General features: G+C 35.1%; 1 protein-coding gene across 3 annotated transcripts in view; it reads right to left on the reverse strand.

Annotated features, from left to right (window-relative positions):
* Positions 1,412 to 26,439, reverse strand: part of ISPD (isoprenoid synthase domain containing) — a 291,746-nt gene continuing 266,718 nt past the window's right edge. For all 3 annotated transcript variants that reach the window (XM_021063407.1, XM_021063405.1, XM_021063404.1), the window contains one exon: positions 1,412 to 6,066. In XM_021063407.1, coding sequence (XP_020919066.1) covers positions 5,962 to 6,066 — 105 coding nt within the window. In that variant the 3' untranslated portion in view covers positions 1,412 to 5,961. The remainder of the gene's footprint in view (positions 6,067 to 26,439) is intronic.

Consider the following 26,439-nt stretch of genomic DNA (forward strand, 5'->3'; position numbering starts at 1 on the left):
TTTCTTCCACTTTTCAACTTACACTTTTGCCTATCCAAGTATGTTTGATCATTCATTGCCTGAGGAAATCCCAACAAGTTTAGCGCTCACAAAGATGGTAGTGATAATAACTGTATGTGATTATCAGCCTTTGCAGGTTTTACCGGCACATGCAGATCTAAAATATGTTTGTTGGGAGTGGCAACAGGCAATGGAAAGGAGGAGTACAGAAACACTGAAAGGTCTTGGGCTTTACCCATTTTCTTTTTCTTGCTATTAAAGGCAAAAATAGAAAGATTCTTTTCTTGCTATTAAAGGAAAAAAGTTGAGAGGAAAAGAGACCTTAAAATAGTATGTTTTACAATATTATATAGAAATTATGCTTAGGAATATAATCTCCAAAGTGAAATAACCAAATTTGAATCTCGTTTCTCCCCTCACTGCTCGGGTGAGCACATTACTTAAAGATATTCAAAAGGTATGTGCCTTGGTTTCTTCATCTTTTAAATGGATATTGGTTCACTACTTAGCACATAAAGTTATCATGAAGGAAAAAAGTTAGGTACATGCAAAAGCACTGAGAACAGTTTCTGGAACACAGTAATTATTCAATAAATGTTGGCCATTATCTATTATTTTAACTGCCCATATTTTAATTCAGCATCATTTCAGGTCCAAGAAATTTAACTTTGAAATCTTTTCAAAAACATTCAAGTCTATTTTTCTCCTTTAGTAACTCCTGAATAGGGAAGGAGGCATCCATAATACTTGGGGATCATTGTTCTAACCAACATTTCTCCTTATGAACAGTCTGCTTTAGCAAAATGTGTGTCTCCAGGTAGATCCTAGACTTGTGAGAGGAAATGTACCACACACTACCACAGATCCTCGCTTTCCAACATATGTTCATTAAAAAGATTCAAAACTCAGTGCTGGGGGGGGGATAAAAGCCAATGAGTATTTATTGAGCTCACCTGTCTGCTTGAGGCCTTGCTGATTCTCAGTTCGGCTTCTTCTTCTGTACATTGACTTGCTAGAGATCAGCCGTCCAGAAGCAGCAGGCCAGGCTGAGGGTGTGCATCTTATGGTGGTGGCAGAAGTGTGAGACAGCAAGCAGCAACATGCAGGGTCTCTTAAATCTAGTCTCAGTGGTGCAGTGGCACTTCTGACACAATCCATTGGTCAAAGCAGGTTACATGATGAATCCTAAAGTCAAGAAGCAGACATATTCCTCCTGTGGAAGCTAAGTTAAAGGGAAGAGTGTTTGTAAAGAGTAATTCAGCCCACCACAGCCATGAAGATGCTATTAACTGGTTACAATATTCTTTTTCATTGTGCCTAAGTATAGCTTTTATATCCTTAGCAGCCAAAGTAATTGCTGGGAAACATGCTACATGTGAGGGAAAGAAAAAAAAAATCCAGTTGAGATATCTGGTTTTGCAATTTTTTAATATATTTTACAGAATAATATATCTGAATCTCAAATTCTACTTTTCTATAATGTAAAACATTGTTGTTTTGACTTTCATTTATTCAATTGAGGCTGAGTCAGTTTGAAAAATATGTATGTATACACTACACATCAATGAAAATTATCATTTGATTTTTAAACTATCAAAAATTTAGTTATCAATTACTTTTGTAAAGAACATTCAACAGTAGTTCATTACTTTCTATTTAAGATCCATACATTTTTACAGTTTTGAAACTAAAAATATATAAGAACATATATAAATGTTACAATGTCAAACACCAACTACACAGCCACTTCTAGTCCACTTATTTTAAACTACATTATTAAATCCTAAAACCATATGCATTTTTTATTTATACTACTTTTGAATTAAAATTTTAAAATAACTTCAATCTTTCTTTTCCCAAAGGGCTTTCTTAACACTTTGATTAAACTGTTATGATTTATGCTTCCTTGATGTAATTAATTTCAACATTATGTTGAAATGTGAAACAGATTTTTTTATAGAAGTAAAACTTAGAGATTCAATATAAGAAGATGTAATATTGAAACCTGATTTTTATAAAATACATTTTTTATATAAATAAAGTAAAATCTGATAGTTACAATTACAGGTGACCCTTGACATTGCAGGAGTTAGGAGTGTTGACTCTCCAAGCAATCAAAGATCTGTGCATAATTTACAGCTGGCCCTTCATTATCCATGATTCCTCCCTATCTGCAGATTCAACTAATAGAGGATCATGTAGTACTGTAATATTTACTACTGAAAAAAACCCTGCATGTAAGTGAACCAGTGCAATTCACACCTGTGTTGTTCAAGGGTCAACTGTGCAATAAACTAGCACAGGAACTACCCCGTTTTCCTGGGAAACCAATGCAACATGCTTGAACTGACTACAGTAAGAATGGCTCTGGGTAGAATATAGGGGTCTGACTTTTATCTGTAGATGAGTATACTTGCAACAAGTCATCTCTCAACTTGAACATTTTTATGGAAAAAAAAAAAAAAACAACAAACCTACCTCTTACTAATAGAAGGCATTGATCAAACCCAAGGATCACACTGTGTGAACTTCCTAAAAAGGCTAACTTTAAATTGCATTTAATTAGGTAGCATATTTTAGAAAGAAAACATTCTTCCCACAAAATTTTCTCAAGTAAAATCCAACTTCAGCAACCCTGAGGTATAATTACTATTATTTTTAAAGGAATTTTGAAAAATAGAGTGAAAATGGATAGTTCTCATGAAACTAATTAAATTTCCAGAAATGGAGACACAAGTGTAAGTGTGAAGTTGCCTTTTGATCTCTTCACAAATAACAAAAACTAATTTATCTTTCTCTCTTGACCAATAATTTTCATTCGCTTCATCCTTAGGTGCAATTTCTGTATAATGGAAATCTGGCTGGAAAGCTGAAAGCTTTCCTCTGGTCACTGGACTGGCCTGTCCCTCTTTGTTCATTTAAAGTCTCTGGCTCATTTCCCATGACCTCTCTGCCAGATGTTCTTTGCCCACAACCACTACTATATAGGAAAATGAGCTTAAAACGTATACACCCAGTACCCTAAGGTTAAGCCCTGCGTTTTGCTACTAGGCAGACACATGTCTTTGGAGAAAGTAGTGAAGATCCCTGAGCCTCAATTTGCATTTAAACACTAAAGCATATGAGATTTCTTTGAATTATTTGCAATGCTGTGAATACCTTTGTAAATGATAAAAAAAAAATCAAATGCTATGATAAGGATAATGATTTCAGACACAACTTAATAAACCTTAAGTTAAATCTCATAACATTAAACTTTTACAACTGCTTAGAGTAAAGGCATATTAACTTCTCTAAGACGTACTTTTGTTTGGTTTAATGTTCCATTATATATATATACATATATATATATATATATATATATATTTTTTTTTTTTTGCCTTTTTAGGGCAGCACACACTGCATATGGAGGTTCCCAGGCTAGGGGTCTAATCAGAGCTGTTGCTGCTGGCCTATGCCCAGAGCCACAGCAATGCCAGATCTGAGCCGCATCTGTGACCTACACCATAGCTCACAGAAATGCTGGATCCTTAACCCACTGAGTGAGACCAGGGATCGAACCTGCACCTCATGGTTCCTAGTTGGATTCGTTTCCACTGCATCACAATGGGAACTCCAACGTTCCATTATTGAGTTGAAATCTAAGGTAACTCAGCAAGCACTCAGTACAGTGATTTTGCTTCTGCCATAGGTATGTCCAGTTTTCCACCACATACCTAGAGACACTCACTTTCTCTTTAAAACCTTGGTAACTTTTCCCCTTTTGGCTTTATGAGCTCTTTCAAATCCTTAAAACATTTTCACCTTATTAGGTCAACAGGTGCACCTTTCACAAGGCAGCCAACAAGCCTTAACAAGGACAGAGACATTCCAACACAAATCCACACATTGCCTATGTATTTTCATCCTGAAGATTTTTTTTTTTTCTTTTTGCCTTTTCTAGGGCCGCTCCCGTGGCATATGGAAGTTCCCAGACCAGGGGTCTAATCAGAGCTGTAGCCACCGGCCTACGCCAGAGCCACAGCAATGCGGGATCTGAGCTGTATCTGCAAACTACTCCACAGCTCACGGCAATGCTGAATCCTTAACCCACTGAGCAAGGCCAGGGATCGAACCCTCAACCTCATGCTTCCTAGTCGGATTCGTTAACCACTGCGCCACGACGGGAACTCCCTGATGATTTTTAATTAAATGATTTATTTTATATTTAACATCCCCAGAGAGAGGAAAAAAGGAGCAAGCACAGGAATTTAGAATTAATGCTATGCTATATTCGAACATTTCATTTATGGTTTTCTGGTTTTTTTTTTTTTTTTTTTTTTTTTTGCTTTTAAGGCTGTACCTGCAGCATACGAAAGTTTCCAGGCTAGGGGTCAAATTGGAGCTACGGCTGCTGGCCTATGACATAGCCACAACAATGTGGGTTGAGTGTCTGTGACTTCCACCACAGCTCACAGCAATGCTGGATCCTTAATCCACTGAACAAGGCCGGAGATCGAACCCACATCTTAATGGATACTAATTTGGTTCTTTACCATTGAGCCACAACAGGAACTCCCATTCAAACATTTCATTTATGAGAACAATTTGCAATAATTATTCCATTATTATATTCTACTATTATTTAAATGTAAAATATAAACTCTACTACTTCTATAGATATTTAAGAAATACAGGGAAAATCATATAACATGTTAAGAAAAGAGTGAACAGGGTAGATATTTCATAGTCTATCTTTAACTCAAAACATTTCATGTAAATTTTATGAAATGTGGAGGCTAAGCCCTGGCATAATCTAAGCTAATGTGTTTTTATAAAATAAATGTATAGAGAGAATGAAAGGCATCTCTAATGACTGGATTCACAGAATTGTAAAAGATACGGTACAGGAAAAATCATCAATATTTACAGTGTATATACCAGCAGAAATTTGAAAGAACTTGACTTTAAAAGGTGGCAGTTATCAGAATCAAAAGAACAGTTTAATTATTTGATGTGTGATGGACTCTCTGCTTTTTAGAAGACTAGCTTGAGACTGACCAAGATAACTTCATTTTTAAGCAGCTTTCCAGTCTTCTGTGAAGTTATTCAGAAAAATCAGAAGCCTCTTAAAATAATAAGTCAATATTATAGTTCATAACCCAAGAAAATCATACAATTTTTAAAATCTTTTTTAGGGCTGCACCTGAGGCATATGGAGGTTCCTAGGCTAGGGGCTGAATCGGAGCTACAGCTGCTGGCCTACACCACAGCCACAGCAACTCAGGAACCGAGCTGTGTCTGTGACCTACACCACAGCTCATGGAAACACCGGATCCCCAACTCACTGAGCAAGGCAAGGGATAGAACCTGAGTCTTCATGGATACTAGTCAAATTTGTTTCCACTGAGCCACAATGGGAACTCTGAAAATCATACAATTTTAAAGCATTAGGAAAGCAGAAGGGGATTCCATCTTGTTAGGAATCTAAAGTAATGTGAGGCTAATGGTGAAGATACTAAAATCAAAGTTCACTGCTAATCTCCACTTTTTTTTAAGGTGTGAAAAATTAGAATGTAATTCAAAATAACCCACGGAGAGAGGAAAATATTAGAATTAAGAATAACCATTAATCTTATATATTGATCTCATTATATCATGATTTACTAATTATCAGAGACATAATAGTTGATATTTTCTAAATCCTCATTCTTTGAAGAACTTTTTTTTTTTTTATCTTTCATGCTGTATGAAAAGCTTCCTTATTTGAAGCTACTATTTTCCATTTATCTGTTCTTTTCTGGTTCAGGAAATTTGTATTTGACATGCATAAAAAATTTTTTTATTTCACCTAAGCATCACATCCTACAAATTATAAAAGACAATGTAAACATTCCACCACATACAATACACAGAGAAGCACAAAGGAGATACTTAGGCAAATGTTTCTAAGAACCCAGTAGGTAATTTTCTCCATATTCTTTATGCTATCAGTAGCTGACCAGTTAGTCCAGAATTTCTTTCTTTGATTAAGGCAGCAATAATGGTGGCACCTTGCCTTAAACTTTCCTTTAGCTTCTGCTCATCCTGAAAGAAAAGACAAAACAATAATTATAGTAGAAGCAAAGATATCAACACATTAATAAAGAGCTACTTTTCTTTGAAAAATATTTCTTGAAAAAAACTTTCTCCTCAGCTTTATAGAAATATAATTGACTCATAACATTGTATAAATTTAAGGTGTTCAATGTGATGATGTGCTATACATATAAACAGAAAAATTATTACTCAAATAAGGTTAGTTATCACATCCATCACCTCATGTAGTTACATTTTTTGGAAGGTGAGAACATTTAAGATCTACTCTCTCAGCAACTTTCAAGTATACAATACAGTATTGTTAACTATACTCACCCTTCATTGCATCCCCACAACTTATTTATCTGATAACTAGAAGTTTGTGTCCTTTGACAAACATCACCCCATTAGCTCCACTTCTTACCCTCTGGCAATCAGCAATCATAGACTCTCTGTTTCTGGGAGTTCGAAAAGCCTCTTTTTAAGGTCTGTAGTTCTCTGGACTCAGCATTGTAGAGAACTCAGACCATAGTCACTGACAAGGACTTGGTGTTCCATATAAAGGAGAAATGCTTTTGCAAGCTCTTTTATTATAGGAAAAAAAATATCTGCTGAAGGTACCAAGAAAAACACTGATGCAATTTCAAATGCTAAAAATATGAAACAAAACGTTATTTCCCTTAATCCAATATTTGACCAACTTTGGCTCGTCAGTGAAGTGTGACTATTTCTTTGATGATGCAAGCCCTTCCTTCATCTTCTTCTGAGTGTTCAACAACAGACTCTGTTATAAACTGTGAATATGGGTGTGAAGGGAAAAAACACCTGCTTGTTGTTTCTGAAGCAAAAAATCAGGCAGATTTATGAAACGAGTTATCTCACAAGTTGCCAAAACGTGGTTTTTGCCTTTGAAACCATATTGCCTATGAAATTGTTTCTAATTATTTAAGTTTCTTGAAGGTAAGAGGGGATGGTAATATGAAGGGAAAATGAAAGTGGAAACAGAGCTAATATCTTAAGGTTCTTGGGTTATATTTGTTTTTGCTGTTGTTGGCCACACCCATGGCATGTGGAAGTTCCCAGGTCAGGGATGGAACCTGTGCCACAGCAGTAATCAGAGTCAAAGCAGTGACAATGCCTGATCCTTAACCCACTGAGCCACCAGGGAACTTCAGTCCTTGGGTTATGAATTGTGCTATGTTCAAAAAGGAAACCGGTAACCAATTTCTTTACTTTGGCATCATCCTTAATGCCAAGGATGCAAAATATCCCAGCATGCAATGTATCACTAGGACCTAGTGTTTCTACTTCTCAAACCCACACACTCCACTCAAACTGCCACCGCCAGCAGAGTACCTCTGGCCTTGAATTACTGCAACAATCTCATAGTCTCTCCAAGGTCTGCCCTCTTCTACTATTTCTCACACAGCAGTGAAAATACTTATTTTAAATAATAAAATTCTGATTACATCATTATCCTGCCTAAAATTTTTCAAGACTTTTAAACTTCAGGATCAAGTCTGAACCCCCTCCCTGGTAGTGAAGAGTCATCTATCCTTCCAGCCTCTTCTTGTCATTCCCTTAAAATCACTCAGTTCTCCAAGTTGTGTAGACCTGTTTGAGATTGCCTAAACAAGCCATTTTTCAAGTTTTCATCCCTCCACACCAGCCAATCTCTTTACCAGAAAAGCTGTCCCACTCCCTTCCCAGCCTAGCTGGCCCTAGTTACTCTTTGAGGTTCAAACCAGCTATCAGGGACTTGAAATCTTTGAGAGTAACTGCCAATCTCCAGCCCAATGTAAGTGAGGTGACTTTCATAGCTGTGAATTCCCCAGCACACAAAATGCTAATAGTCTTTTTAGCTGATCATCTATTCCACCAGATGATGAGTTTCTTAATGTAAAGAATATCTTATCTTTGAACATTTAGCTCAATGCTTAATAAAAGGTGGCATTCCATAAATTATACCAAATTCAAAACAAAGGAGGCTCTATGACAGATTTATATTCATCCTTTTAGTTTGATTCATTTGTCAACAATGACCACTATTTGGTTACTATGTTTAATCCTATTTACATATTTAGCCAGAAGTCTGACAACAATATAAAGAAGATTATTACCTTATTGATGCCTTACCACTACCAATACAGCTCCATGAGCCTGGACTTGGGTTTCTCATCTATGAAGATGGTACTAAGAGATCACCTCTGCTTAAGCTACACTTTCCCATCAGTTTTCCTGACTGTGTCCTATGGGGGTAGAGCTGGAGAAGATGCACAGGGGCTAAATGAGGGCTACTTTGCTTCTTGCAAGTGAGTTTTAATGGCATTTCAATAATGGATTTCAAATGCTATACTGGTTTCCAGATGATCAAATCACATTAACAAATCATTTTAAAGCCAAATATGTTTGAGCTTAAAATGTGATTCACTTATATGGGAGTAGATATCATTCATGACATGCCATTCATAAATACAGAAATAAATATTTAAAAACAGAACAAAATACAAACCAACTATATGTATTGGTCACTTTTACTGATTAATTAATCATAATGTTGCAGGGCATGCTACACATCCACTCCCAAGTCTCGTTAAGCTGAGATATACAACAGATGATAATAATTAAGGTTTCCCATTCCAAAATAAACAGGAAAAGGCTATCTGTGCAGCCTCTTCGAAACCAGTTTACACTTATAATGAAAGCAGCATAGTAACAAAGAAATAAAGAGGAAAATCTGTTTTTAAGATCCTAGGGCTAGGAAAATCACATTTCTCTATCTTGGAATAAATGTTCCATGTTTATTTTGATAGTTCCATAACATACACATTTTTAGTTAATGAAGAATTTAAGAATGTTCTTTTAAAGATTACTTTAGAAATTTTTTATATGCAACATTTGCAAAGATTAGAATTCAGTGAGAAAAACCTACGTCATTCCACTAAATATGTTTTCCCTCTCTGCCTAAGCTCATTTTATCTTTGAAAAATATGGAATTTTAAGAACTGATTTAACCAAGACAGTGAGACATACATATACTAACTCATCTCAAAATTCCCTATCTCTATAAAAGTATTGATAACAAATAAAACAAAAGTAAACAAGCAAGCATTTCCTGCTGACAGGAGATATGCAAAGTGTTTTTAACCCCTGAAGAAGGTAGGCAGTGGAGGGGCATTATAGGTGGCTATCTTATTATCACTCATGAATATTTATTTATGTATATGCATGCATTCCTTTGTGTGCTCCAATTATTACATTAAAAATAATTAATTTTCAAACTAAGTGAGCAAGTTCAAGATGAACACTGAAAAATCACATTGCACTCTTGATATGTTACGATGAAATGGTATTTAGCCCTGAGGCCAAAGGCAGTATTAGAGACTGTAAAGTGAGGTCAAAAACATTCTAACTGAAGCAAGAGAGAAAAATAGTGAATTATTTCCATAATCATCTTATAGCTTGTAATACATTACTATTCCATTTCCCTTTTCCTTGTCTACTGACATACCCTACCACCATCACCAAGAAACCTTTTAGAAACATTTATAAAACTGTATATGGGTTCTAGCAACAGCCATGTCATCTGGGAATATTTACTCTATTAAACAGACAAAAAAATTTTTAAATGTCAACCCCATTCTAGAAAAACCAATGTGATGGAATACATAGAAATATGTACAAGACTAGACTGTAGGTAATATTAGTATAGTAGGGCATAAGAATGAGGGAATTCAGAGTGGGGTACAATCATATTAAAGGAGCAATGATTCCTCAGGAAGATTGGACCAAATAATGAAAGAAGAGGAAAATACTGGAGGGTCCAGGATGGCTAAGAACTATCTTGGGACAAGAAATGACTGGTTCTTAGAGTGTCATAATATTGTGCTATGTTAGACCTTATAAAAGTATTATAAGAAAAGTGGGTACCCAAATTTTCACAATAAGACATAAAGAAAAAAGTATTCAAATTAAATTTGTCAGCGGTTTATTTGCTATCTGTAATTGTTGCAACATTCATCTCTAGGCTTTAGGTTTAACTGGATTTATACTCACCAGTCATAAAGAACATACACTGTAAAAACAGCACAACGATGTTTACATACCCACACATAAAAATTGAAAACATTCATTCATTTAAAAGAAAAACAGGATATTTAATCAGATATGTTAAAGTCTGCATTCTGGTTTAAATATAAATTATTGTCATTAGCAGTAATTACTTATTGTTCTGCTCAATAACAATGTAAAACTTTTGAAAAAAATACAGATTGCAAACTCTATCCCCATATACCTTCTAGCTGGAAAATACAACATTCACTCTTTTTCTTGGTTACTTACTGTATTAAAAACTAAGAATTAGTCATAAAGAAAAAAGGATATAGGATAGTCAGGTTTCTTAAATCACTGGGAGGGAAAATATCAAAATGTTAACAAGAGTTATTTTTGGATGATGGATTTATGGATATTTTAATTTCATCTTTGTTGTCTAATAATTTCATAATTTTCATAATAAACACTACAAATCTTATAAAAATAATTTATCTTAAAATTTAGTTTCGAGACTATTTAAATTAAGGGAACTAAGTTTGATTTGTTATCAAATAAAATCAATAATTCAGAATATTGTCTAAATTTCCAGAAAACATTCCATCAAAATCTTCAAAATCTGGAGTTCTCATCATGGCGCAGTGAAAAGGAATCCGACTAGGAACCATGAGGTTGCAGGTGCGATCCCTGGCCTCGCTCAGTGGGTTAAGGATCCGGCGTTGCCGTGAGCTGTGGTGTAGGTCACAGACGTGGCTCGGATCTGGCATTGTTGTGGCTATGGCATAGGCCAGCAGTTGTAGCTCCGATTGGAGCCCTAGCCTGGGAACCTCCATATGCTGTGGGTGTGGCCCTAAAAGGATAAAAAAGAGACAAAAAAAAAAAAAATCTTCAAAATCTGTATAAAGAAAATACTTTTGTTGGAATATTACCATTTTCAATAAAAGGTTTCCAAAAGAATATGAATAATTCACAAAGTTTTAGCTTTCTGCTGATTTAGAGATTAAGAACAATATTGGAGAATTCAAGCTAAAAAGTAACAAAAAATGTTTATTTATTTATTTCCATGGCCACAACTTCAGTACATGTAAATTCCAAGGCCAGGGATTAAATCTGAGCTGCAGTTGTGACCTTAGTCCACTGTGCCACAGTGGGAACTCCTTAATTTTATTTAGCATGTTTGTTTGTTGTTTGTTTGGCTATGTCCATGGCATACAAAGTTCCTGAGGCAGGGCACAAACTCATGCCACAGCAGTGACCTGAACCACGGCAACAACAATACTAGATCCTTAACTGTTAGGCCACCAGAGAAGTCCCTTCAGCATGTTAACAACTGCTCACAAAGATCCTAAACAATTTCTTATAGTCAGATTTTTCAAATTATTAGGAGTAATAAACAAAATACCAATATAAAACTGCTATTTTTAATTTTTTATATCCTCAAACTGAACTATTTAGGATTAGAAATCACAGTGGGTTTTAACCAGAAACTTGTCATATTTAGTGATTTCTCTATCACCTTGTAATTTCAAGATCAGGATGAAACAGGCTCTGGTTAGATGAAAGATGCACAAAAATTCTAATTATCATTATCTTTTAAAAATAGAAGGTAATTGTAAATTTACTCTAGAGTAATTAAATCTCATCTATCTTTCTCTCTCAAGGGACTTTTAAGGCTTTGACAAGCCCTTTGAAAACAGGAGAAAATGGACTTATTTTCACGGAAGACAGGGAATGAAGGTAGCACCTCCATAATTCATAATGGCTCTTTTTTTCCTCACTCCCTACCATTCACATCACAATTTGGCTAAGTAAAGCCTGCAATTCCAAAAGTAAATGACAAAGTAGTAGCAGCTTGCACATGTACAAGTGGTCAATTTTCTGTAATACCATATCTTCAAAAATCCTTACTTACCAACTGACCTCTTCAACTTTCTCAAAGGACAGCTTTTGGCAAAACTATACCCAGTGTACATAAACTTAAGCTTTTCAAAGGTATGTTTTAAAACATTACAGGAGTTCCCGTCGTGGCGAAGTGGTTAACGAATCCGACTAGGAACCAAGAGATTGCGGGTTCGGTCCCTGCCCTTGCTCAGTGGGTTAAGGATCCGGCGTTGCCGTGAGCTGTGGTGTAGATTGCAGACGCGACTCGGATCCCGCGTTGCTGTGGCTCTGGTGTAGGCCAGTGGCTACAGCTCCGATTCAACCCCTAGCCTGGGAACCTCCATATGCCGTGGGAGCAGCCCAAAGAAATAGCAAAAAGACAAAAATAAATAAATAAATAAATAAAATAAAACATTACACCCAGTACCACACTGTCTTGATGACTGTGGCTTTGTAATATTGCCTGAAGTCTGAGAGAGTGATGCCTCCTGCTTGGTTTTTATTCCTCAGAATTGCTTTGGTGATTCTGGGTCTTTTTGTGGTTCCATGTAAATTTTTGGATTGTTTGTTCTAGTTCTGTGAAAAGTGTCATGGGTAATTTGATAGGGATTGCATTGAATCTGTAGATTGCTTTGGGTAGGATGGCCATTTTTATAATATTAATTTTTCCAACCCAGGAACATGGAATATCTTTCCATTTCTTTACATCTTCTTTGATTTCTTTGATTAAAGTTTTATAGTTCTTGGCATATAAGTCCTTTACCTCCTTGGTCAGGTATATTCCCAGGTATTTGATTTTTTGGGGTGCAATTTTAAAAGCTATTGTATATTTGTATTCCTTTTCTAATATTTCATTGTTAGTATACAGAAATGTGACTGATTTCTGCATGCTAATCTTATAGCCTGCTACTGTGCTGAATTTGTTGATCAGTTCAAGTAGTTTTTGGGTTGAGTCCTTAGGGTTTTCTATAAATAGTATCATGTCATCTGCATACAGTGACAGTTTTTCCTCTTTTCTTCCTATTTGGATGCCTCTGGGTCACTACGCTGTACAGCAGGAAAAAAATTGTATTGGTGAAATAACTATTAAAAAAATAAAACAAAATTAGTTTACTGAAAAAAAAAATTACACCCTATCGTTGTACTACAGAGATATCAGTACTTGAATTAAAGAGGTATAAACAAATTTATGGTATGCTGTTAGAATCAGTTTATATGGATTTTGTAGAATACTGTTTCAAAGAATAGCAGGAAAAGTTATGACATCCTTGTTCTCCAAATCTTTAAAGACAAACTAAAAGGAAACCTTTTATTTTTTTTTTTTTTTTTTTTTTTTTTTTTTTTTTTTTTTGTCTTTTGTCTTTTGTTGTTGTTGTTGCTATTTCTTGGGCCGCTCCCGCGGCATATGGAGGTTCCCAGGCTAGGGGTCTAATCGGAGCTGTAGCCACCAGCCTACGCCAGAGCCACAGCAACGCGGGATCCGAGCCGCGTCTGCAACCTACACCACAGCTCACGGCAACGCTGGATCGTTAACCCACTGAGCAAGGGCAGGGACCGAACCTGCAACCTCATGGTTCCTAGTCGGATTCGTTAACCACTGCGCCACGACGGGAACTCCGGAAACCTTTTAGAGTTTAATCTTCCATGCACATCATTTCTAAAGAACATAATGTACTCTGTTAAAGGAAAAGCTATAAATTTTAAAAATATGTACATATGTATATTTAGACTCTTGATATCTCAAGAGATTAGACAGATCTTTTTGAAGGGTAAACTTAACTGTCTCAGCAAATTCCATACCTAAAGCCTAATTCCATTTCCAAGAATTAAAAACTATCCTAAAATCTAAATTGCTTATATTTTGATATTCATATCTTTCTGCCATTTATCCTTGCTCTGGTGAACTCATGCAAAAACTATCTAAATGACACAAAATCTCACTCTAAAGAAATAAAGTCTATATATGTATATGTATATATCTATATATGTATATCTACATATCTATCCATACATACCACATATAATATATGAACATCATAAGTTGTAGACTTTATAAATCTTTTATGTTTGGTTACATTTATAAAATAATTAATATGTCAAAAAAAATGAGAGGCTAAAATTTCCTTTCTGTATACTGTTTGCTGATAGGGAAAAAAATAAATCTGATGGTAATGCACTGTCCCCTAGTGGAGATAAAAATAAATGTTTAGCGTGTTCAAATTTCTAGAACTGCAGGAAAAAAGCAGTCACCTGCTAATAGTTTGAGAAAAACAAAACAGTCCTCCTCTCCAAATGAAACGTGTTTGCTCTTACTCCTTTGAGTGAAACAAATGTCTCCAAAAAAACTTAGTAACAAAATACTTAGAAAAAGCCCTTGGGTTTACTTATGATCATCACATGGCACTTTTCGTCTCCTTTATTTTCCAAGGCTGTCTGCTATACTGCTATCTCTTCTCCAGTAAAAATCATTTCCCAATATTTGTCTTTCTAATTTACAACAATTTTCAAAGACCTGGCTGTGATGACTTCCTCTTATGAAATAATGTAAATTACTAGTGTGCAGTAAAATAGATGATCATAATTCACCTCACGATCTCGTATTTTTATTAGGTGTGCATATGTTTAGATCGTATTTTCTTAGCTAAATTGTAGACAGTATAAGACAACTCTCCCAAATTAAATACTAAAATCAAATAAAGTACAATTCTTACAGTAGGTATTCAATGAGCTAACCAGATTAATTTGCTAATTAATTCTATAAAGGTCTGGCTTCGTATATGACTATTAAGACATCTCTGAAACATCAAAGTTTTTAGATAAAGAATACATCATTATGGAAATAACACTAACAATAAAAATAAGAAAAAACTTATATCTGTACTTGGAAACTAGAAAGGTGTCAAAAATTAAAAATTTATGCTACATGATTTCCCTCCTATGAAAGAAAGCCTGGGGAGTTCCCTTTGAGGCTCAGTGGTTAATGAATCTGACTAGGATCCATGAAGATGCAGGTTCAATCTCTGGCCTTGCTCAGTGTGTTAAGACTGTGTTGCTGTGAGCTGTGATGTAGGTCGCAGATGCAGTTTGGATCCTGCATTGGTATGGCTGTGGCTGTAGCTCTGATTCAAACCCTAGACTGAGAACTTCCATATGCCATGGGTGGGGCTCTAAAAAGACAAAAAAAAAAGCAAAGAAAGAAAGCCTGGTCTCAGAGGTAAGTGACAGTGATAAATTTACATTAGTTACACAAGTTAGGGGATAAAGGCAGACATTGAGGCAGGCATTCTTTTATTGGAGGTGACTGCATAAGTAGAAAATCTACATACTTTGTGTTGGTAAGCAACAGGTACCGTTTCCACAATGGGTGAGAACTATAAAAGTGAACAGAAAGATTATTCAGAAGAGTATCTTCTTGATTGAATTCCCATCATGGCTCAGAGGGTAATGAACCTGACTGGCATCCCTGGGGACTTAGGTTTGATCCTTGGCCTCACTCAGTGTGTTAAGGATCCGATGTTACCACGAACTGTAACATAGGTTGCAGACCTCGAATCCCATGTTGCTGGCTGTGGTGTAGGCTCCAACTGGACCCCTAGCCTGGGAACCTTAACATGCCACAGGTGCAGCCCTAAAAAGACAAAAAAAAAAAAAAGAGTATCTTCTTGAGTGAATGGCCTGTCTATTAGTAGAAAAATGTATTGATACTTTCTCTTACAACATAAAGACTGGTTAAATTTTTTGCATGAAATTTTGATTTAAAATTTTAATGACAAACTTAAATCAAAGAGAGAGAACTAAAGTGGGCCAATTCAAACCTAAGGTAGCAATGTGTGTATGTATGTTGGGGGTGGGAGGGAAACTGTTGTTGAAATAGTTTTGAGCAGTTAAAGAAGAAAAAGATGCCTGGCCAATGACTATTACACTCTTGAATATTGGTTAAATGGATGAGTAGTTGGTATTCAAAGTTTTAATCTCAAAGTTCCACAGAAAAATATTTGCCACTGTACCTCGATTTCCTTCCAAGAAGGTTCTGAACTGCAACCTACAAAAAAGAGTTATATCCTGACCAGAAAGATGTCAGTTTTTATCAGTCTTAACAGAATACTAGCCTGCAAACCTCCTTCCTACAATGGAGAACAGAGTTCTTTTGCATGGAGAGGGTCACATGGCAGGAGATGGCCTATAGAGCTTTTTCCCAATAAGAAGGTAGATTAAAAACTGACAGGTATGAGTAACAATTTTCTAGGTGGAAAGAACTTTCTAAAATCATTAAAATTAGCTACATTTCTCTGAAATGATGCTGCTAAGTGAAAACAATATTCAAGAAGATACCTCAACCACAGAAGTGGGAACAAAGTAGGAATAATTTTACATCACTAGAGATTTCATGTAAGATATTAAATTAGTGCATTTCAATTAAATATCTCATTGGAAGTTGTTATACAACCTACTTTTTCTATATAAAATTAACAGATAACTGGAAGACAGACTTGAAAATGTCTAGAACTCAGAAAAAAATAAAGGAATAAAATAATGAGAAGAGAGTCTAGTATTAGACGACTAGATTATATAAGGGAAATCTGGGGAGAAAACATAGTAGATAATACAGAAGTTATTATAAATATGCAGAAGAAAATTCCCTGACTTGAAGAAAGATTAGGGTTTGCAGATAAACAAGCATAATGTGGTGCCTTGCAAAAGTAGTGAAAGACTCCTCAAAAGAAACCATTTTAACCATATGCAGATGATACCTTCAGATTTAAAGATAAAAACTCAACAGGCTCCATCAGGAAATATAGATTCATTTCAATAGATAAGAATGGCTGATGTGTAACTTCTCTGCAACACGAAACACCTCAAGAAAATGGAATCTAAAGAAAGTTTTGTTACCTCAGAATCCTAACTGCAGGAAGAACAAAAAAGGAGACATTGTGGGATATGCGAGCGCTCTTAAAGCATATTCATTAGTGGAGCCTTTCTTCAAAAAAAAAAAAAAAAAAAAAAAGAAAAAAACAAAACAAAACAGGAGTATTTAAAAACTTAACCTATCTAATAATGAAATAAATGAAGGGAAGAAAAAGGACTACATCCCTTTCAATGGCTATATTTCAGAATTACCTGACACCAAGCTGTAAGTTAAACACTAAGATATGAGTACACCAATTTTTTTTTTTCCTTTCATGGAATACATAGTTAGGCAAGTCAGACAAACACATAAACACATCAGTTCATTCACATAACAAGTTATGAAGAAAACAACAAAGCAGGTTAATATCAAAATGAATCCAGCATTAGAATTTCCAGGCACAAAATATTTTAAAACTGTGTAAAAAAGAATCCAAGTAAACAAATATGGAATCACAAAAATGAGAAAAGCCTCTAAAATAAGAACAGATTTGAAGAAATAGAACTTTTATAAATAAATAAACATTACAAATTTAACTAAAAAATCCCAAAGGATGGATCAAACAATAACTTAAACACAGCTGACAAGAGAATTATTAAAAATAAAGACAGAGTTGAAGAAATTACTCAGAATTCCTATTAGAGAAGAAATGAACAATATAATGGGAAATTAGGAGTTCCTGTCTTGGTGCAGTGGAAACGAATCCGACTAAGAACCATGAGGTTGTGGGTTCGATCCCTGGCCTTGCTCAGTGGGTTAAGAATCCAGCGTTGCTGTGAGCTGTGGTGTAGGTTGTAGACATGGCTCGGATTTGGCATTGCTGTGGCTCTGGCATAGGCCAGCAGCAACAGCTCTGTTTCGACCACTAGCCTGGGAACCTCCATATGCCGTGGGTGTGGCCCTAAAAAGACAAAAAGACAAAAAAAAAATGGGAAATTAAGGTATATGGCAGACATGATAAGAATATCTAATATATAGTTAATCAGAATCCCAGAAAAGGAGGATAGAGACAATGGGGAAAAATAATAAGGAAGTTATTGCTTTAAAAATATCCAGAATTAATGGAATATAGCAATTCATTCACACTGTAAACCCAATAAATTCCAAAGTGGACAAAAAGAAAACTCAACAAGTAGATAAATTTTAGGGAAACCATGGAACACTAAATATAAAAAGATGACTAAAGCAACTAGAGAGAACAGACCAACAGAGGAGTGACAGTTAGGTTGACAACAGTTTTTCTCATAGTAACAATGGTAGCAGTAACACAATGACACTTGCAAAGTGCTAAAAAAAAAAACTTCGTCCAAAAAAACCTATCAACCTATCATGCTTATACATCCCACCCCACAAACACTATCAAAAATGAAACAGAATATGGGTTCCCTCAGATTTAAAAAAAAAAAAAGCATAAAATTTTACTCTTAAAAATACTGTGGCACTAAATAATGTACCTCAGATAGAAGAGTAATTTCAGAAGGAAGATCTACAGGATCTACTAATCAGAAAGCTATAAGATATGGAAAATAAAGACGTAGCTTTAAGTAAGTAAATAAATCTAAAGAAAAAAAGTGTCTCAAGAAAAAATAAAGGTACATTTAATTATAGATAGTCACTATTAACTTCCTTCTAAGCACTGCTTTTGAAGCATCCCATAGATTTTGAATGGTTGTGTTTTCACCATCATTTATCTCAAGGTATTTTTCAATTTTGCTTTTGATTTCCTAGTTGACTTAAAAGAACAAAATAATAGAGCTCCCCTTGTGGCTCAGCAGAAATGAATCTGACAAGTATCCATAAGGATGCAGGTTCCATCCCTCACTCAGTGGGTTAACAATCTGGCATTGCTGTGAGCTGTAGTGTAGGTTACAGACACAGCTCAGATCTGACACTGCCGTGGCTGTGGTGTAGGCCAGCAGATGCAGCTCCAATTCAATCCCTAGCCCAGGAACTTTCATATGCTGCAGGTATGGTGCTTAAAAAAGCAAAAAAAAAAAAAAAAAAAAAAAAAAAAATCAAAATTTTTTAAAAATTAAAGAACAAAATAAAAATACTGGATAAGAACAGTAGCATAAATAGTGGAAGGCAAGGTGCTAGGTCTCTTTGTGTTATTTCTCTTGATTTTGGCCCACATACAAGGATTTGGAGGTGTGGTGGTGTTCCATCTGGGAAGTCTGCAGCAGTGCCAATCCAGTGGCCATGTAGGGATGGAGGTAGGTGGTCTGGTGTTTTACAAATTTATTAAAGCAAAAGTACATTTAGAGAGAGAGAGAATGAGCATGAGCTCAAGTGCACACATGGGTAAAGAAAGGGCCCGATTTACTTTACAATTGTTTTTATATCCCCACCCTTATGTGCATGGGGAACAGATTACACAGAGGCTGGGTGAGGAATGGCCAACACTCCTTCCCAAGTAGGAAGTGAGCAGCCCAGGCTGCTCAAGGTGGGGGAAGCGGCATTACAATGAGACATGGCCAGAAGCTTTTGGGTTTAATCTCCTTGAAGGGGTATTGAAGCCTGTAACACTAGTACGACTATAAAGGCAACTTAAAACCATCAACAGAGAGAACAAGCCTTCTTTAATTATAAAAACACTAAGAAGTGTGTAAAAATAGTGAAAAGTGTTCACATGTAACTAGCATGACTATGGAGAAATAAAATTATGCTTGAAGTGACAATATTCTGGAAGAGAAAAACACAAAAAGGAAGAGAATCAATCTTCAGCACTTGGGCAGTAAAGGGAAAAGAAGGAAGAGGGGAGAAATCTAGGATCATTAAGTACAAAAGAGAATTAAAATGTTACCCCAATATAACTCCTTCCTCCATCATTAAATTAAAGAAATTAACAAAAGAACCTGGATTTCACTACATTAATAGGAGCAGGCAGCAGTGAATTAGGTTATCTTGTAAAGGAGTCATAGCCCACCAATGAAGAGGAGGGAACTTAAAGATATCTATACAAAGTTATCACACAAAAGAAGGATAGATTCGACCTCCTCAATTAATGAACAACCCACCATGAAAGAAAGAAAGAAAAAAAAAAGATGAAGCAGAAGACTATAACACTCATAACTGAATAGAATGTTTGCAGAGTATCAACCAGGATGGGAGAAGGGGTAATTTATAAATAAGTAACAACAAAATTGAAGAGGATGGCAATGAAAATAATCTAATTAACATTGGAGAATACTATTTTGATTCTACACTTTAAGACAAAGTACTGTTTACAACTGTTGTTCTCTAATTAGTAAATTTGTTTTACCAGAAGTATGAGTTAGTAATTCTAACATTGCTTATGTGTATTCCAGGAATGAAAAAAAGAAGTAAATATACTGCTGATAATAAAAGCCAGATGCCTCACTGGTGGAGAAAGTGGTTATATATAAGGAAAGGGAGAGGGAGAAATATCCCATGCAACTCCATTGCAGTTGGACTGGAAATGGAGGTGTCCGGGTGAACTCACGGTTTATTTTAGATAAACTACACATTACATACAAACATACACATATAAATATAGAAATAAGTATACAAAAAATATACATTTCCCAGCAATGCCTGCTGAAAGGGTTTACAAATAATGACGCTCCAGGAGCAATGAGCACCATCAATGCCCAGACCATGGTTTCTAAATACTATTATGTAATAGAAGAAATATGGGTTCCTTAAAGAAATTGCTGGTTCCAAAGCTGGGAGAGGAAACACGAGAAGCCTAAAACATCTTTTGGTACCAAAGAGTAAGGAGATGCTCAAAATCTGCTAAGGACATTTTGAAATGCAATAGAGGGTAACATGAAGGCCTACTAATGACCAAATTTGGCACAACTGGAGCAACAAAATAAAAAATTATTCAGCAAAATCCATAAAATAAAACTAATATTCACGAGTCTGTGAGAAGAAGGGAGTGAGAGAGGGAAGGATGAAGGAAAGAAGGGAGGAAGGGACAGATTAGATAGATGATACAGTACCAAAAAACTCTTCATAATTTTAGACTTCTAATTATGAATTTGGAAAAAATGATGAAATTTTTTTAAAAAGTCATTTGACAATACCAACACAAAATTTTTTTGAGAAAGAATCAATAATGCATACTAAAATTAGCATGAAAAACTACTATAAAAATGAGGATATTTACAAAGTCTCATGGTATCACACCATAATATGCGTATAAAGTACAGAGGAAAAAACAACAAATTTTCAGTGGAGAAACCTGGCAAATCCTACCTTAACTAATTGACCATAATTAATATCAACTGTAGTGAGAGATGTAGACATCATTTGACCCTGATACAATGCACTGAAAAGAAGAAAACATTACTTCTATTATGTTCTCACAAAAACTGAATAGCCTGAATTTATTCATGAGAAAACATCACATAAACATAAATTAAGAGGCATTAAACTATGTAAGAGGCCAATATTTATCAGAAGTGCAAGGTCATGAAAGACAAAAATTAACGTTTCAGATTAAAAAGAGATTAACAATGAAATGTAATGTGTTCCAGGACTGAAACCTGAACTAGAAAAAAAGAATAAAAATGGGAAAATGGACAAAATGTATTATTAAGATTAATTTTCTCATTTTGCCATTGTGGTGATGTAAGATATTTATGTTAGGTATTCTGGGTCAAGGATACACAGGAATTCTTTGTACTATTTTTGAAACTTTTGGTAAGCCTGAAATTATTTCAGACAAAAAGTTAAAGAAAAGGCTAATGAAAAACAAAAGTCTTAAACAGTTAAGAAAAATACATAAGAAAAGTAGGATAGACATAAAGCAAAAAATAAGGTAAAAGTAACTGTTCTAAATATTTTTTTCTTTTTTTTTTTTCTTTTTGTCTTTTGAGGGCTGTACCCACAGCATATGGAGGGTCCCAGACTAGGGGTCTAAAAGGAGCCACAGCTGCCAGCCTACGTCAGATCCACAGCAACACCAGATCCAAGCCGTAGCTCATGGCAACGCCAGATCCTTAACCCACTGAGCGAAACCAGGGATTGAACCTGCAACCTCATGGTTCCTAGTCGGATTCGTTTCCTCTGCACCACAACAGGAACTCCATTTTTCTAATTTGAATAAATATAAATGACTAAGCTCATGGGTGAAACATAAAGACTGTCAGCTTGGATTAAAAACTAAACATAGCTATATACTCTTTATCACAGCCACACATAAAAGACAAGAACATAAAAGGCCGATAGTCAAGTGACTGAAAAAGATACACCAGAGAGGCACTAACCAGAAGAATACACCAGTGGTTCACTGTATTCAACATATTCATAGAAAAATGAAGACTCTAAGACAAAAAGCAGTCTTACAAGTAGAGTGTCACTACAAAAGTTATAAAAAAGTTTCCTTCAACAGAAGAAGGTTTTGGTTATTGGGGGAAATTACAAACTCCATTTTAGATAAATCTGAGATAGGAGGGAAACATCCAAGACAAAATATCAAATAGGCAGTTTTAGGTGTCAGCACAGGACACAGAAATCAGTGTGTTTTAAATGACAGATATTTAAAACCATATGAGTGGCTGAGAATTCTTAGGGATCATACAGGATAGCGCTCTAAGAATCTGCAGCATTTAGGGAGCTAAGAGCAATAAAGAAGCCAGCAAGGAGTTTGAGAGGGAGCAGACATACTCTGTAGGAAGAAATCAGGAGTGCGCTCTTACGGAACCTGAGACTAAAGGGTCAAAAAGAGGAAAATAGCACCTAGTCGTCCACCAATATTTACAAATTGCTACAAAAAAAAAAATCAGTTATACAGAGATAAGGACAGATAATGGTTTTAGTAAATTAGGAAACAGAGCAATGCTTTAATAATTATTCTGCAAAGGTAAAGCTTTTAAAAAATATGTAAAGTATATCATAAAACTCTGGAATGTGAAGAGGGTTGAAAGTCATACTGAATTGCTTATTTCACACAAAGCCAAGCCAATATATATTAAATCACTGATTTTAAGTTAACAAGAAACTTAAAAAGTTAATATGCATATAAAAACTCAAAAAACAATCAATAGTAATTTGAAATAGGATATCACCTTATAAAATCACAAGGTGAAAAAAAGTAAAACAAAACCAAAAACCCTGTGAGGTAAATTCCATTACTTAGAAACTTAAAACCAAGAGAGGTTGAACACTATATCCAAAGTCACATAGATAATGACTGAAAAAAAAGGAAGACTTGAGATGACAATCAGAATCCACAGAGTCCAACCACTTAACAAAAACTTTAGGGATAATCTTATCCAAGAAAACAAGCTTCTAAGTGACTAAAGTTTAGACCCATTAATTTTTTGCTCAGTTTGATAACATATTCAAAACAGAATCTCTCTTGAAATTGTTAAATGACAGCAGCAGTTAATTGACTGAGTGGTCTAATACACAGTATAGTACACATATCTTTTCCCCGAAACAGCAAAAATAAATAGACCAAAAAAACCAAATTAATTTGTTTTACGATGTGAATCCAAACTGATGAGAGAGTTAAATCTCTTAGGTCAATAATAATATAAATTCTAACTTGTACATTGGGACACTCATTCCTGAATTTGTAGTATTCAGACAAAAGGTAGAAGCAGCATTTTTCAGTGAATTTTGATGGAAGAATGAAAAAAGGAGTTCTGTAAAACAGATGTAGGGGACCTAACACCAATATTTATTGAGTCAAATGTCACTTTCTCTTATAGTTTATGTTGTCACACGTATACATTGCAAAGGTAAGGAGGAAGCCTTGTCAATTTCAGGAAGTGTCATGCCATAAGATGGTAAGTCATAGGGAACAACATACACCAGAGTCGAGTTGCTAAAGCAAAGGCAAAAATAAAAATTTAAACCAAAACATACATTGATTCGACTGTCATGGTTGGTTGGGTTTGGCATGATCCCTGGCAGGATCTGTTTTATATTGAGACATGATGAACATTTGCTTTCTCTGCCGACATGTTTTCACTGAGGTGTAGAACATAGAAAAGACTAAGCAACATTTTAATTATTTCTCCAGCATTGTAATAAACTGAAAAAGGTCTGGGGAGAACACAAATAAGCAGCGCATTAGAAATCTCCTGTGGTACCCTGGAAATCTTACAAAGGAAGCACTAACGTGTTTTCCATTCACCCAGCCTAAGGCATAATTCTCCAGTTTCCTGCATATACTAATTTCATAAAGAATAATTTAAGTGTTATATAGAACACACACAATCAAAAGGAAGAGAAAATCTACAAAATCTTTCTTCCTTTTAATTGTTTATTCATTCTGATTGGGATTGGAAGGCCTTTAAAAGACAAATAAGTGCCTGATGGCTATAAATAATTAAAATACTAGCAGAAAGGAGTAATAATTACAAGAAAGAAAATGTCTGTCTGGATTACACACATGCCCAATGAAAAGAGCAAGAGGCACTGCTGAATAATGAACACTAAATCATGAAAGCAAAAATGATTAATAATCTTTATAGGAATATATTAAAAGACTTTTGAATATAAATGTGAGTACAATGACAGGAAGTTCTTTTGAGAAATTGTATACATCATTCTTAGGAGAAATATAGTCCTCTCATAGAAGGAGATGTTTATTTCTATGACTTGATAAATGAAAGGAAAACTTGTACTAAAAAATCTAGCCTGCTCAGCTTTGTTTGGTTTGGATTCAAGCATTCTACTTGGAAATAAGCTCCCATCACGGCCGGACAAAAACAAAACAAAAATAAAAACATGTAAAGATTACCTAAGACTGTAGCTTACAATGGCATTCTTCTGGGTACTATATTTCTCCTTTTTAAAAATAAGTCTTAGGAATATCAAGAAATGAAAGCTTCAGAAGGTTTTTCTGTTGTGGAAAAAGCCTTGGTCTTTGTTCTTCATAATCTCAATAATCAATTCTGAAAGGACATCCTGATTTACAATCATTATTTTCATTCTGAGGTAACAATTTCTTGTACCTTTACAATTTCCTGTGTAGCATATTACCCTTTTGCTTTTGACTAGTTATACACTGTTTAGAAGGAATAAAGTGGATATTTTATGAGGGAAATAAAACATATTTGTCTAATCAAAGATTAAAAAATGTCATTTTTGATAGACATTTATTTTCAAGCATTTTTAAAAATCTGAAGTATAGTGATTTACAATGTTGTGTTTATTTCAGGTATACAGCAAAGTGGTTCAGTTACACAGACAAACATTCACACAGTGTGTGTGTGTGTGTGTGTGTATATATATGTATGTATGTTCTTTGTCAGATTCTTTTCCATTGTTACCATAAAATATTGAATATAGTTCTACATAGTTGGAATAATGGAATATAGTTGCATTATTATTGAAAAATATTGAAGATAGTTCTATATGTATGTGGTAGGTCCTTGTTGTTTAACTGTTTTATATATAGTAGTGTGTATATGTTAATCCCAAACTCCAAATTTATCTCTCCCCCCAATGAGCTACAGTTTAGACCTATGATTTTCAGAGAACAAATAGTGCAGAGCTTTCAATATCTCGTAACACTAATCTGGTTGCTTATAATAGGATTATGACTCCAAAAAAGAGATTTATGGGAAAATTATAAATATAATTGATTAATGCTACATTTTAATATGTTCCATTTTTCTTTTTAGGGCCATACCAATGGCATATGGAAGTTCCCAGGCTAGGGGTCAAATCAGAGCTGCAGCTGCCAGCCTACACCACAGCCACAGCAATGTCAGATCCGAGCCATTTCTGCAAACTACACCACAGTTCATGGCGATGCGGGATACTTAACCCACTGAGTAGAGCCAGGGATTGAACCCCCATCCTCATGGATACTAGTTGGATTCATTACTGCTAAGCCACAAGAACTCCCACTATGCTTCATTTAAACAGTTTAAGAAATGACACTAAGCTTTTCAGTATTCTTCTGCCCTTCTGAACAAAATGATTGTTATTTCCTGAAATTTGTTATGCTGAAAATTCCTAGGGTGTATAAAACAAGCAAAAAATTAGCTTAAGTTATATTAGAGAAATATTGAATATAAATGACTATAAGGGACCCAAATTTCAGAGAAGTCCAAGGCAAACTAATATTAGACACATGAAGACCTATCTTGTTTGTCAAGAAAGAAGATTCAGAATCCTCAGTAAATCAGAACTCTGTCCATTAACATCCACCTCACCCACAAGAGGCCAAGAATATTTTTTTAAATAACTCTTTAACCCCAAGCTCCCAATCCATAAGAGATGCAAACTATTGCTTTTGGAATGGATTAGCAATGAGATCCTGCTATGTAGCACGGAGAACTATGTCTAGTCACTTATGATGGAGCATGATAATGGGAGAAAAAAGAATGTATACATGTATGCGTAATTGAGTCACCATGCTGTAGAAAAAAAAATTGTATTGGGGAAATAACAATAAAAAATTTTTAAAAATAAGTCTTTAATAGGTCTTAGCAGAGCATCACCTAACATGCTAGGCTTACCAGTGGGTATCATGTGAGGATAATGACGAACTCTAAAATATGGACTGTATGCCAAGCTGTACGGTGCTTAAGAGGCACAGGAAGAAGTCATCATGC

This window comes from Sus scrofa, chromosome 9, assembly GCF_000003025.6.
Source record: "Sus scrofa isolate TJ Tabasco breed Duroc chromosome 9, Sscrofa11.1, whole genome shotgun sequence".
Taxonomy (NCBI): Eukaryota; Metazoa; Chordata; class Mammalia; order Artiodactyla; family Suidae; genus Sus; species Sus scrofa.